Here is an 11896-nt window from a genome sequence, read left to right on the forward strand (position 1 = left end):
CCCCATCACCCACACCGTTAGTGAAGGTACTGACCAGAACCGGTCTCATCCCCTGCGTTCACCGTTGCTGGCCTCCAATTAGATTTTTGCCACTGATCACTGCCCTCTGGGCTTCCAGTTCGCTTCGCTGTCCGCCTATCCAGCCCATATATCAACAGCTTCTCTAAAAGGATCTTGTGGGAGACAGGGTCAAAAGCCTTACTGAAGTCCAGGTGGTCAATATACTGCTCTGTCCTCACCTACCAAGCTAATCACTTTACCACAGAAGTGTTTCAAGTTAGTCATTACTTCCTCTTTTTGAATCCATGCTGACAGCTCCCAGTCACCTTCTTGTCCACCATATAGTTTCCAGTGCAAGTTGCTCCATCGCCTTGTGGTCAATATCAATCTTCTTGGCCTGTAATTCTCCCAGTTCTCCTTCTTGAAGACAACCTTTGGGCACTTCTCTCACTCACCAGCTCAAGCTGCCCAGGGCCCATCCAACCTGGCCTTGGGCACCTCCAGGGATGGGGTACCCACAGCTCTCCAGGAAATTTGTTCCATCATCTCACTGCCTCTGAGTAAACAATTACCTCCTAACACCTAACCTCAATCTCCCCTCTTTAAAGCTATTTTCCGTTGTCCTATCACTATCAGACCCTATGAGAAGGTGCTCTCCCTCCTACTTATAAGATCTCATGTACTGGAAGGCTGCAATGAGGTCTCCCCACAGCCTTGTCTTCTCCAGGCTGAACAAGCCCACCTCCCTCAGCCTTTCTACATAAGGAGAGGTGCTTCAGCTGTCTGAGCATCTTTGGGCCATGCTCTGGACCCACTCCAACAGCTCCACATCCTTCTTGTGCCAGGGAGTTCAGGCCTGGACACAGTGCTCCAAGTGGGGCTTCATGAGGGCAGAGCAGAGGAGAACAATCACCTCCCTGCCCTACCTGACATTAAATTAAAGGCTAAACTGCTGAGAATTTGCTTTCTTATTTGATCCTGAAGCAACTATGTGGATGTGCCCAATCTCATTCCTACCCCTGGTACTCATGAAACTGAAGAGGCAATTTGCCTTTATGAGTCCCTTCATCTCCTGTAGAGATAAGTACAGAATATTTGCACTGATCAAGGGAAAACATTGTTCCTAACTGCCACAAAAGACCATGAAGACTGGCAGCACATGCACAACCACCCCTATTTCTGTTCTCAGCAGCTGACATTCCATGCACGTGCTGCACCTGCAACATCATTGTGCTTATTGGCACACGCATGAGGTGCTGCTAATGCTTTGCCATGGAAACACAGCTGTTGCACTAAGAGCGAGGACACTGCTGTCCCTGCACCACTGATGCTCACCACACACCCTTCTTCCTTTGATTTCTGCCCCATCTCGTCCCTATCCATTGACAATGGTTTTTGTTCCCTAAAGTTTCTCCACCTGCAAAGCACAGACAAGACGCCAGCTCTGTGCACAAAATGATAACATTTATTGAAAGAGTAATTTTTTTTTTTTTTTCCATACAAAAGAAAGCTCTGTACATAGTACTGTGATTACTTCCACATCCTTCCAGAAACACAACCCTGGAAACTGGAGGGGAAAAAAAAAATCCCACACACACCTATGCACACACACACACCCGCACACATGCACGCACGCACACACACAACCCTCAAACCAGTAAAATGAATTAAAAATGTCACCACACAATAAATGCCATTTCGTCCCTGATACACGAGTGTTCTTACAAGTCTGCACTTAAATAAAAGACACCATTAGCGTTTAACCAGCAGTTGCCTTTGGGGAGGCAGGGAGGAGATGCCCAGCAGCAGCACTGCCATCACAGCCCCGCAGGGCCAGCACGAGCAAAGCAGAGCAAAGCACGGCCCGATGACGGCCTTGGGTCAAGGTTAACGCACACCCCAAGCTCTCCGCACAGGTCATGGAAGGAACTCATCCACATCTGTGCACTAAAAAACAGCACAAGCTGAGGCTGCGGAGAGGGAAACTCCAGCCCAGACCCTCAGATGGGAGTTCAGGAGGTGCCGCCTGCACTACGGGCAGGGAGAGCGGAGATCGGCTGCTGCCAGCCCCTCATCCCCCAGGGAGGGCTGGGGACAGCCCAGCACAGCACAGTTAAACGCTAATGCGGAGGGAACATGTCCAAGGTTACAATACAAACTCAAAAGCAAGGCCCCTTCCTGCCTCCACACCCACCCACCCCTCTCCCATCCCCCCGGTACAAACCCCATGAAAACTGTACAGGAGCCAAACTTTTATTCCTTAAAGTATTACATAAATACTGAGTTTAACACTTAGAAAAATAAAGTCATTTTCTTTTTTTTTTTTTTTTTCTTTTTTTTTTTTTTCCTCTTTTTTCCCCCCCAAGGCTTCTTTTGTCTTTAACTTAAAAAAAGAAGTTACAGTAGCTGCTCCTCTCCCTAAGGATGCAGCAGCTCCTTGCTCGCTCTCCCTGCAGGGCCAGGGAGCAGCTCCCATGCAGGACCAAGCACACTCCAGTCCTTCTCCCGTGGCCCTGCTGAGGCTCCTCCAGCCCCGGTGCTCCCAGGAGGAGCATGCTGCCCACCAGCAGCTCAGTGCCCCACGGACTCTTCCCTTTGGCACTGGAGTTGCTTCTCCACCTTGCATCAGAAAATTTAGAAAGCGGTGGCTGGAGCTGCAGCAGAGGGATGCGGAAAAGATCCAGTCACGTCCCTCCTTGGGCATATGGAGTCCACAAGCAGCACGAGGGCCGAGATGGGAGCACTGGACTGAGCTGGCAGCAAAGCCCCCCCTCTCCCCTAGGGCCTTGCTGAACTGCTGGGCACCCGCTGTGTGCTGCAGCTGCCAACCCACCAGGCAGCCCAGCAAGGAGGCACTGAGGGCGGAGGCCTTGCTGTAGTGCACGTGAGGAGGCTGGGGCCATACACCAGACCCAACCAGAGATGCACGTCCAAGTAGGCCGCTTGCTCCCTGCAGAGGCCAGGGAGAGCTGCCGCAGCCGGGACCCATCCCCCCCACAAAGGCACATTGCTGAGGCCTGTGCAGCTCTGCAGGACAGCTCCAGGCCCCAGCCCCACACAAACACCCACAGACAGGGTGAGCACCCCTAAGGGCCTCCAGCTGGGGAAGGCCCCCAGGATTTATGTACAGCACGGAGCACACCCTCCCCTCAAGAGACAAGCTTCTTTGGCTGGCGAGAGACGAGCATCCCAACGGCCCCCAGCCCTGCACGGCCTCAGCGCAGCTTCTCCCCAGGCGGGTCCTGCAGCCCCTTGCATGCTGTGTGTGTGGGTGGGTGCGTGTGTGTGTGCATGTGTGGATGAAGGAAACGTGAAAAGGCAACAATAAATAACTGGTGCAGTCTGTACGAGAGTTGCTGCCAGCCCCAGCACGACAAGCCAGGGACGGCACAAGGCCAGCAGCAGAGGCCTCTCAGTCACTCTTGGCGTTGTGCGAGGTGTCCAAGTTGACCACCTGCAGCTCCGTCAGGCTGCTGCCGCTGCTGCTCTGCTGCCCAATGACAGCCATCTAGAGAGAGAAGGGAGGAGCTGAGGGACAGCATGCCCTTAAGACTGCTTCCACCAGCAAGCCAGCATCCCTCACCCAAGAGGGCAAGAACTCCTTGCCCACGTGTAGGTGGCACAAATAGCTCCCCCAGCTCTCCGAGACCTGAGGACTGGTCCTACTCAAGTGCCCAGGCCCATAAAGGATGTCCAGGCAGAGCAGGACCAGCATCGCCCCAGAGGAAAAACAGTGACAGCCCCCACCACATCTGCAGGCACTGCTCTGCACCTACCTGGTGAAGCTGGACAGCTGAGACTGGGATCTGAACGGTGCCTGATGGGGCTGTCAAGAATACCTGGGGGACGCCACCTGCCACAGCGGGAATGACACAAATGACATCGTTTTCCAGATGCTGGGAGCCCAGCATAAGCCTTCAATCCACATCCTGCATGCGTGCCTTCATACTGTTTTGGCCCCTCATGCACCTACGCTTCTTCTCCAGTCTTCCTGGCTCCCCCCACCTGCCACTGCCTGCCCCATTTCCACGCTCCCCACACCAGCAACTTTCATCCTCTCCCCCAGCAAATGGCTCAAGGAATCCTTTACGCAGGAGAGGAGCTGGTTCTAAAAAGCACAGACCCTTGCTGGGTCTTTTTGACAGACATGACGGCTTAAAAGAAAACCCCGAGGGATCAATATGTAGCAAAAAAAAACACATGCAAAAATGAGAGCCCCCCAGAAAAGCACCAACCCAGACTTACTCTGATCCTGGACCTGGCTGTGGGACACCTGCATTGCTGAGGGTGCCTGCGAGAAAGCATTGAGGACTGCAAGTCCACCATCCGCAAGGCCAGAGGTGGGCGCGTACATCACCGCGTGCGGGCTGGGGTACATCATGTGGCCACCCACGGTGGTTGGCACAGACGACGTCATGATGGTCGCTGGGAGGGTCACTGGCAGCAGGACAAACGACACGTGAGCCACACTGCAGGAGCCTGCCACGCTCCCTCAGCCCCCACACAGGCAAGCAGCAGACACGTGGAGGTACCCACATTGTTCTCCCAAGAAACACAGGGAACAAGCAAGAGGGTTTTGATCAGTGAGAACTGAGGGCAAGGCAGCCTTGTAGCCAAGCATCCCAAGACTGAACTCAAACCATGTCACAGGTTTCCTGATGAAGCTGATTAAGCTGTTGAACTGGGTTCAATCTGCACCCAGGCACTTTTTTTTTTTTTTTGGTAGCAAAAAAAAAGGTGCCTCTGTACGTACAAAGTCTCAAGAACATGCAAACTAATGCCTTGTACAAGGGGCAATGCTGGATCAGTAAGAAACCATCTGAGAACTAGGGAGAGCCTGGCAACATGCTCCCAGCTCCATGTTGCAGGATAAGGATGAGAGGTGATGACCTGAAGTTGCACCAGGATAGGTTCACGTTGTTTCTTAGTAAACATTTCTTCTCTGAAAGAGCACTGAGACAGTGCCACAGCTGCCCAAGGAGTGATGGGCTCACCATCCCTGGAGGTGTCCCACAGCTGTGGGGTTGTGGCACTGAGGGACTTGGTTGGTAGGCATGGTGGGGATGGCTTGATGGTTGGACTTGGAGACCTTAAGGGTCTCCTCCATCCTTAATGATTCCATGAAAAGCAAGTAACGCACCAAGAGAGGCTCCGAAATCTGCTGAGGTACTCTGCACAGCAGCACCTACCTAGAAGCAGCACAGCATGGGAGCTGGTAATAGGGATAAATAAATCTGGGAACTGTCAGCTTGGTTGGGATAGCTGGACTGAACGATGCTGGGCCAGGAGCAGGGGTGAGTCAGTATCAACAGTGCTTAGGAAGGAAGAGAGAACACAGTTATCATAAAGTCCCTATTACCTGTTCCACTGGGAGAGGTCTGAGTAAGGTCAGTGCTGCTGTCACTGGAGGGAGACGTTTGCTGCGGTGCCTGGTGCACCTGGATCGCCTGGACAGGAACTTGCTGAGCCATGGTGCCACCTGGGGAGAGAAGGGAGCCTTCAGTCTGTCAGTCCTCATCCCTCTCTGGCCATGCACAGCTCCACACATGGCCCATCACACTGCTGGCACACAAGGGCCAAGGAGGGGTCAGGTGGCCTGCAGGGCACTGGAGGGAAAAGGAAATGCCACAGCAGCTTCTGTCCAACATCTAGGTATAGTTCAGGGATGTCAGTGGCCTTCATTACCATTCCTGGCTCCACAAGGACACAGCACAGAAGATGCTGGGAGGAGAGGGCCCCAGCACAGCCCATTGCTCAAGCAGCCCCACAAAGCCAGGCTCACAGCGTTAACCAGAACAGCAAGAGCCCACCTTCCAGCAGGGTCTTCACCCTCCAAAGCCTAGCGTCATTCTCCGCAGGGCACTCAGGAACAAGCACCCCAAAGACACTGCAGTGCCTTGCACAGGAACAAGAGCACAGCTGCCCCAGCATGCAGCCCAGAGCTGCACAGGCACAGCCACACAGCCTCTGGACCAGCCTGCTCACCACACAGCTCTCAGCATGGCTATGCAGACACTGAGCAGGACACGAAGCTCCCCCTCAGGCTCATGTTTTGCCTCCAGAGGGAACAGCAAGTGATGCCAGACAGAAACCACAGGTCGGGCATCTCCCCACACACTGCACCAGAAGCCACAGGTTGGGTATCTCCCTACACAATGCACCAGAAACACAGAATCACTGATTATTCTCTTGGCTCCTCCAGACCAGAAGGGAAATATGGTCCCCTTGCGTGGGCCTGCAGGAGCTGTAAGAGGCCATCAGACTTAGCAGCATGGAAACAAGCAAGCACAACACAAGAATACCGTCTCGCCCTCAGTGCTGGTACCAAGGAGACGATACCCCAACCCTAGCACAGCACTCAGAGAGCCCTCCAGTTGGTACAATAAGAGATTCCTGCCAAGGACAATGCCCACACAGCAACACCTCTGCCTCTTTCATCACCAATCTTCTGCACCGTGGCTCAGCAGCCAACTACAGATCTAAGCATGACAGTTGCTTAGAATCAAACACTAGCACTCAAAACCACATCCGTAGGGTATCTTAGCACCATAGTCTCCCTCCTTCCACCACTCCCCCCAGCTCCCAGCTGGGGTCAGCTCCCTGAGCAAGGACAGGGACCCTGCAAGAGCCTCCGTTCACCCCCCAGTCTAAAATGAATGCAGCAGAAGCAAGTGCTGACCTGTCAGCGACACGATCTGCCCTCCAGCTCTGGCAGGGAAGCGGAAGACCGTGTGCTGTGCCTGATGTAGCTGTCCAGCTGTACCCGCGACCGCCTGGCCCTGCTGGCTGGAAAGAGCCAGCAAGTGCGGCTGTAAATGAGGGAGAGGAATGGCAGGGGTCCCCAGAGACAGGGAAGCACCTGCCAAAAGGAGGGAGAAAAAAAGGCTTCATCACCATCAGCTCTTTTTGCTCCCTCCAGGCTTCTCAGTGCTGCCCTGGGGTACCGCTGCTCAGCTCCCTGCTACCACACCCTTCCCAGCAGCAGGGCCCTAAAGGAACTGTCACCGCTCAAGCAAAGCGTCCCAGCCACGATCATCCTAAAGCAGCAACCACTGCCTGCCTCCACCTGCAGCCAGGTCTCCCATTCTCAACATGTTTCGAGTGCAGAGACGGACAGATGGACACGGCGCTCAGCACCGAGCAGCACTGACCTGACATGAGGGTGAAGCCGGTGGGTATCTGCATGAGGCCCCCGGATGTCACTGCACTGGCTCCAGTAGTCTTCAGCACTGTCCCGTTGGCACTGGTGACGGCACTGGGGCTGATGCTGGCAGACACTGGCGCCAGGTAATTCGTGATGGGGAACGAGGGGCCGCTGCTGACCTGCATGGAGGACGAGGTGGTAGGTGCCGTCTGGATGGTGGACGTTGTCCCTGGCAGGTTGGTGACAGTGAAGGTCGGTTTCAGCACGTCCTGGGGAATGAGAAGGGGTGACAGCTCAGGCTCTGCGGGCTGTACCCCCATGCTGCCAAGGAAGGGTTAAGACGGGCACGCTCGCAGCCCTCCCGCAGCACGGCAGGCCCAGCGCTCCCACGTGCTGCGCCTTGTTCCCGGCTTGTCAGGCTGCCAGCAGCCAGGAATTCACAGCTCTCCGAACAGCTAAAAAAGGGAAGGCAGCCCATTTTAGACAGGGGGGAGCCAATCCTGGGCACTCGGCCCTGCCCCAGGGCCCGTCGAGGGAGGAGAGCAGAGCCCCTCTGCCTTGGCACTGCGGTCCCCCCACGTCCAAATTAGAAGAGGCACGTGATCACGGCGCGGCGCCCAGCGCAGGCACTTTCCATTAGCTCAGCCACAGCCCCCCGCAACGTGGGAGCCACAGGCACACTCCCACCTGGGCCATGAAGCCCACTTGGCTGTGTGAGCCACAGCACAGTGGGCTCACTTCCAGCTGGAACAGCCCAGCTCCCTCATCCTCACACACAGCTCTGCACGCCCAAGGGCCTGTAACATCTCCACACTACATCCTCTGGGGCATGGGAAAGGCAGCCTGAGAGATGCACACAGAGCACCCCAGGACTCCCTTAAAACAAGAGGGCAAGCCATAGTACAAACAGAAAAACAAAGGGGCTCCAACCACACACACCCAACTCTGTCCTCCCCAGCCTGCCATCTCCAACTTGCCACTCCTAGGTTGCAGTGACAGCACGGAGAACTGGGTTGGACGCCCGCTCCTCCCACCTGTCTGGGATGCTCCTGAGCCCCTGGGCACCCTGACCCACCCCAGCATCCCACTGAGCTCAGTCTGCATGCAGGAGCCAAGCGATGAGCCACTCTCAGCAAGCGTACCCTATGAACCACAGATTTAGGATAATCCTGTACATTCTGGCCCAGGTGCTACACAGAAGGGATCCCAGCCTGCACTCCACTACCTGCTCTGCACTCCAGGTGAGGCAAAAAGCCCCATCTTTCCTCCACCCCAAGCTCCTATTCCAACTCTGATCTCCCTCCAAACAGGGCACTGGGTCCTCTGGTGGATGGCCCAGATCAGCACACAACAGCTCTGCTGGGAGGCTGGAGCTGTCCTAAGAGCACAGCATCCCCCTGACCCTGCTGCCATCCCAGCTGTGCTCCAGGGCAGGCTCTGGAGCTCGGCACGGCAGGAGGACCTCGCAGCTGCTGCTGGCTGCACGGCTCCTCACGCTGCTGCTGCAGCCAAACACCTGCAGGTCCTGTCCGTACAGGGAGCAGCTCTCAGAGCATCAGCAGGGCTGTGCCTGGAGCCTAAGCCAAAGGGCACCAAGCTGGGCTGGCACCAGAGAGAAGCAGGTTCAGATCTCTGCAAAGTGACCACTCCACAAGAGCACGTTTCCTTTGGGGCCACCTGGCAGCATTTCCAGCGGAAACCTTAAAGGACGCTGTGTGAACAAGCCCTGCACCAGGGACAAGTCAGTGGCACGCGCAGCCCTTCCTGCCCCACGCCTGCTGGGAAGGGCTGGCAGAGCTCCCATCAGGCACCCAAGGGAGTCACGCCAGCCTGGGGCAGCTGGGTTCCCATCAGTGGGAAGACTTCCAGGGCCCAGCCCTGGTTCAGGGGCACCCATCCCACAGCACCTTATCCCATCAACAGTTCCTCTGGGATCCCTAGCAAATATTTCCCCCTCAATGGTATTTATGGGGCTGAGCAGCATACACAGAGGGAGAGCAGAAATCCCTTCCCCAAGTACCAGTAGCACCACAACCAGAGAAGACGTGGGATGCAAACACGCACAAGGATCCCCAAGGCACCAAGCTGGGTTTGTGCTCAGTCTTTGGGGTTACACCAACAGCAAAGGGTTCTCAAGCACCCTCATTGGGTTCTGTTGCACACTGAGTAGCCTACACAGGGCAAGGCTGGCATACATACACAGAGCAAAGCCAGGTGGAAGAGCAGAATGCTGCTGTTCATCCCGCTGGAACGGGTACAGCAGAGCTCACAGCACCCAACTGGACCTAGGGAGCTGCAGCACAGCCCTTGGTCTCTGCACATCTCTGAGCATCCGTGCGCACAACCACTGGAGCCCCTCGAGGAGCTGCCCTGCCCCGGGGCTTCCCAGCAGCGAGCCGCCAAGCAGAGAGCAGGAACACTCGGTCCGGCCAAGTGTTTCCATTCCCCATGTCCTCCCTGCCCCCTTCCAAAACAGCACCAAAGCAAGAGACAGCTGCAGCTTATAAGGAATGTGAGGGGCCCTGCCAGGGACTCTGGCGAGGGAAACCAGGCCTTATAAGGCCATGGAGGCAGAATCAAATTTTTATCAATGAGTGCGAGCGCATGGAGACGCCCGGGGAGAGATAACGGCGCCCAGAGGCGGCCGGGGGCCGAGCGGCGCAGGAGGGAGCCCAGCCCCCAGCGGGGCCTCACCTTGGTCTCCCCGCTGCTGTCCGACTCGGACACCTGGTAGGTGAGGTCGGTCTCCTCGAAGCCCGTGGCGCTCATGCGCTGGTCGGTGGTGGGATCGGACCGCGGCGGCGAGTCGGGGGAGTTGAGGCACGTCTGGATGAGCGCCTTGCCCGTCTCGCTGGTGATCATGGGCTGCAGCTTGCGGGTGGCGAAGGTGTACACATGGCCCGTCTCGCTGGCCACCAGCAGCAGCACCTGGGTGCCCGTCAGCGTCGACAGCTCGTAGGCCTGCGGGGCGGCACGGGGCGTCACGGCCGCGCGGGGACCCCTCCGCGGGGGATGCTGCGGCGGGCGGGCGCCCCCTCCTCCCCGCGCCCCGCTCCGATCCCCCCCCCGGCCCCGCGCTTTCCCGCATCCGCCCCCCGCCCCGCGCTTCCGGGCCGCTCCCGGTGCCCCGGGGCCGCACCTTCTTCATGATGCCGGTCTTCCTCTTGCTGAAGGTGGTGTAGCGCCGCAGCTTGTTGTCGATGAACTCCATCTTGATCTTCACCCGGCCCCGCGTCTTCTTGCCGGGCTTGGCGCCGCTCACCGCCCCGCCGCCCGCTCCGCCGCTCCCGAACGCCGCCGTGGCCGCCGCCGCTCCTCCCGCCGCGGGCACCGCCACCGCCGCCGCCGCAGCCGCCGCCGCCGCCTCGGCCAGGCCGCGCTTGAGGCCGCGCCGCTCTCCGCCCAGCTCCTCCTCCTCCGCCGACTCCGAGTCGCCCTCGCTGCCGCTGTACAGCGCCTCCCGCTCCAGCCGGGCCCCGGGCGGCCCCGCCGCCGCCCCGCCGCCGCCGTTTGCCCCGCGCGGCACCGGCGAGCGGCCCAGGCCCGCGCCGCGGGCCAGCGCGGCGGCGGCGCCGTTCCCGGCCCCGGCCTGGCTCGGCAACATCGCGGCGGGTCGCGTCGGGCCGGGCCGGGTCAGGCCGGCCCCGCCATGGCCCCGCTCCGCGCTCACGGCCCCGCTCCGCCGCCCCCGCCGCGCCGCGCCGCCCCCATATAAAGCGATACAATGTTGCCTTTTATGGAGAAGCCGCTCCTTATATGGGGCGAGCCGGCGCCCCGCCGGGAGGCGCCACGCTATTGGCCGCCGGCAGCCCGGCGCCGCCGCCCATTGGCTGCCGCCCGGCGGCTGATTTGCATACGTTCCGACCGCTTTCGCGTCACCCGCGGATTGAAACATGCACGGCGCTCTTAAAGGGGCCGCGCGCCGCATGGACGGGGCGGGCTGCGCGGGGCGGGAGGGAGGGGAATGCGACTCATCGCCCCCCGCGCCCGCCTTCCCTGTCCCCGTAGCCAGGAGCTACTGTCCTCGGAGGGACCGCAGAGCCAGGCCGAGCCTCCAGCTACACGCTTTGCAGAGCGCTTCCCTTCCTCTGCTCAGAGTCAGGGAGAGCCATTGAGGCACAGGGAGGCTCTAGGCCACACGAGCATACACACGGAGTACCAAAACATCGTGTCTGCAGGACAGTGTACAGCCACCTCTGCCACCTCGGGAGGAGGGATGGGAGCTAGCTGCCTCCATGCAGGACTGCCTCCATCCAGCTGAATACCCAGACAGCTGTAGGAGCTCATCTAGTCCATCCCCAGCCCAGCCAGAGTGCTGCCATGCTGCCCGCAGGCCTTGTGGCACAGGGGTCTCTGCCCTCACCCCCAGCCCTCGCAGCCGCTTGCTCTTCTCTGGGTACAGCCTCCTCTGGAGCAATGTGGCAGCCGAAACAAACACCCCCCCTTGGCTTCCCCCCAGCCGTGCTCCTCCAGTGAGCACACATGCCATTTATAGCTCCCACAGGGTGCTGGGGCTCACATGCTTCCCATCACATGCCCTGGCTGCCCTGCCCCGGGGCCCAGTGCTGACCACACCTGGTGCAGGTGGCCCACGAAGGGCTGCTCCTCTGTACCATACGTGGTAGGCAGGTTCCCTGCTCAGCATGGGTGTGCAGACACCGCATGCACCAGAGCTGGGGTTCCCTTCATACCACTCTTCAGGCCTGGAGCTCTTGGGCTGAGGGGCGAGCCCCTCAGAGGCCTCAGGCCTGG

General features: G+C 58.4%; 1 protein-coding gene across 2 annotated transcripts; it reads right to left on the bottom strand.

Annotated features, from left to right (window-relative positions):
- Positions 1–1443: 1443 nt before the first annotated feature.
- Positions 1444–10763, bottom strand: SRF (serum response factor). Of its 2 annotated transcripts, XM_052684349.1 has the most exons (8): positions 10284–10763; positions 9839–10105; positions 7152–7413; positions 6680–6859; positions 5360–5479; positions 4246–4437; positions 3777–3853; positions 1444–3508 (listed from the first exon to the last, which is right to left on the bottom strand). In XM_052684349.1, the coding sequence occupies exons 1-8, from the start codon at positions 10746–10748 to the stop codon at positions 3413–3415; spliced, it is 1659 nt and encodes a 552-aa protein (XP_052540309.1). In that variant the 5' UTR covers positions 10749–10763; the 3' UTR covers positions 1444–3412. The 2 variants fall into 2 exon arrangements, with proteins under 2 accessions (XP_052540309.1, XP_052540311.1); XM_052684351.1 differs by lacking the exon at positions 6680–6859.
- Positions 10764–11896: the final 1133 nt, after the last annotated feature.

This window comes from Tympanuchus pallidicinctus, unplaced genomic scaffold (assembly GCF_026119805.1).
Source record: "Tympanuchus pallidicinctus isolate F22 unplaced genomic scaffold, pur_lepc_1.0 scaffold1, whole genome shotgun sequence".
NCBI lineage: Eukaryota > Metazoa > Chordata > Aves > Galliformes > Phasianidae > Tympanuchus > Tympanuchus pallidicinctus.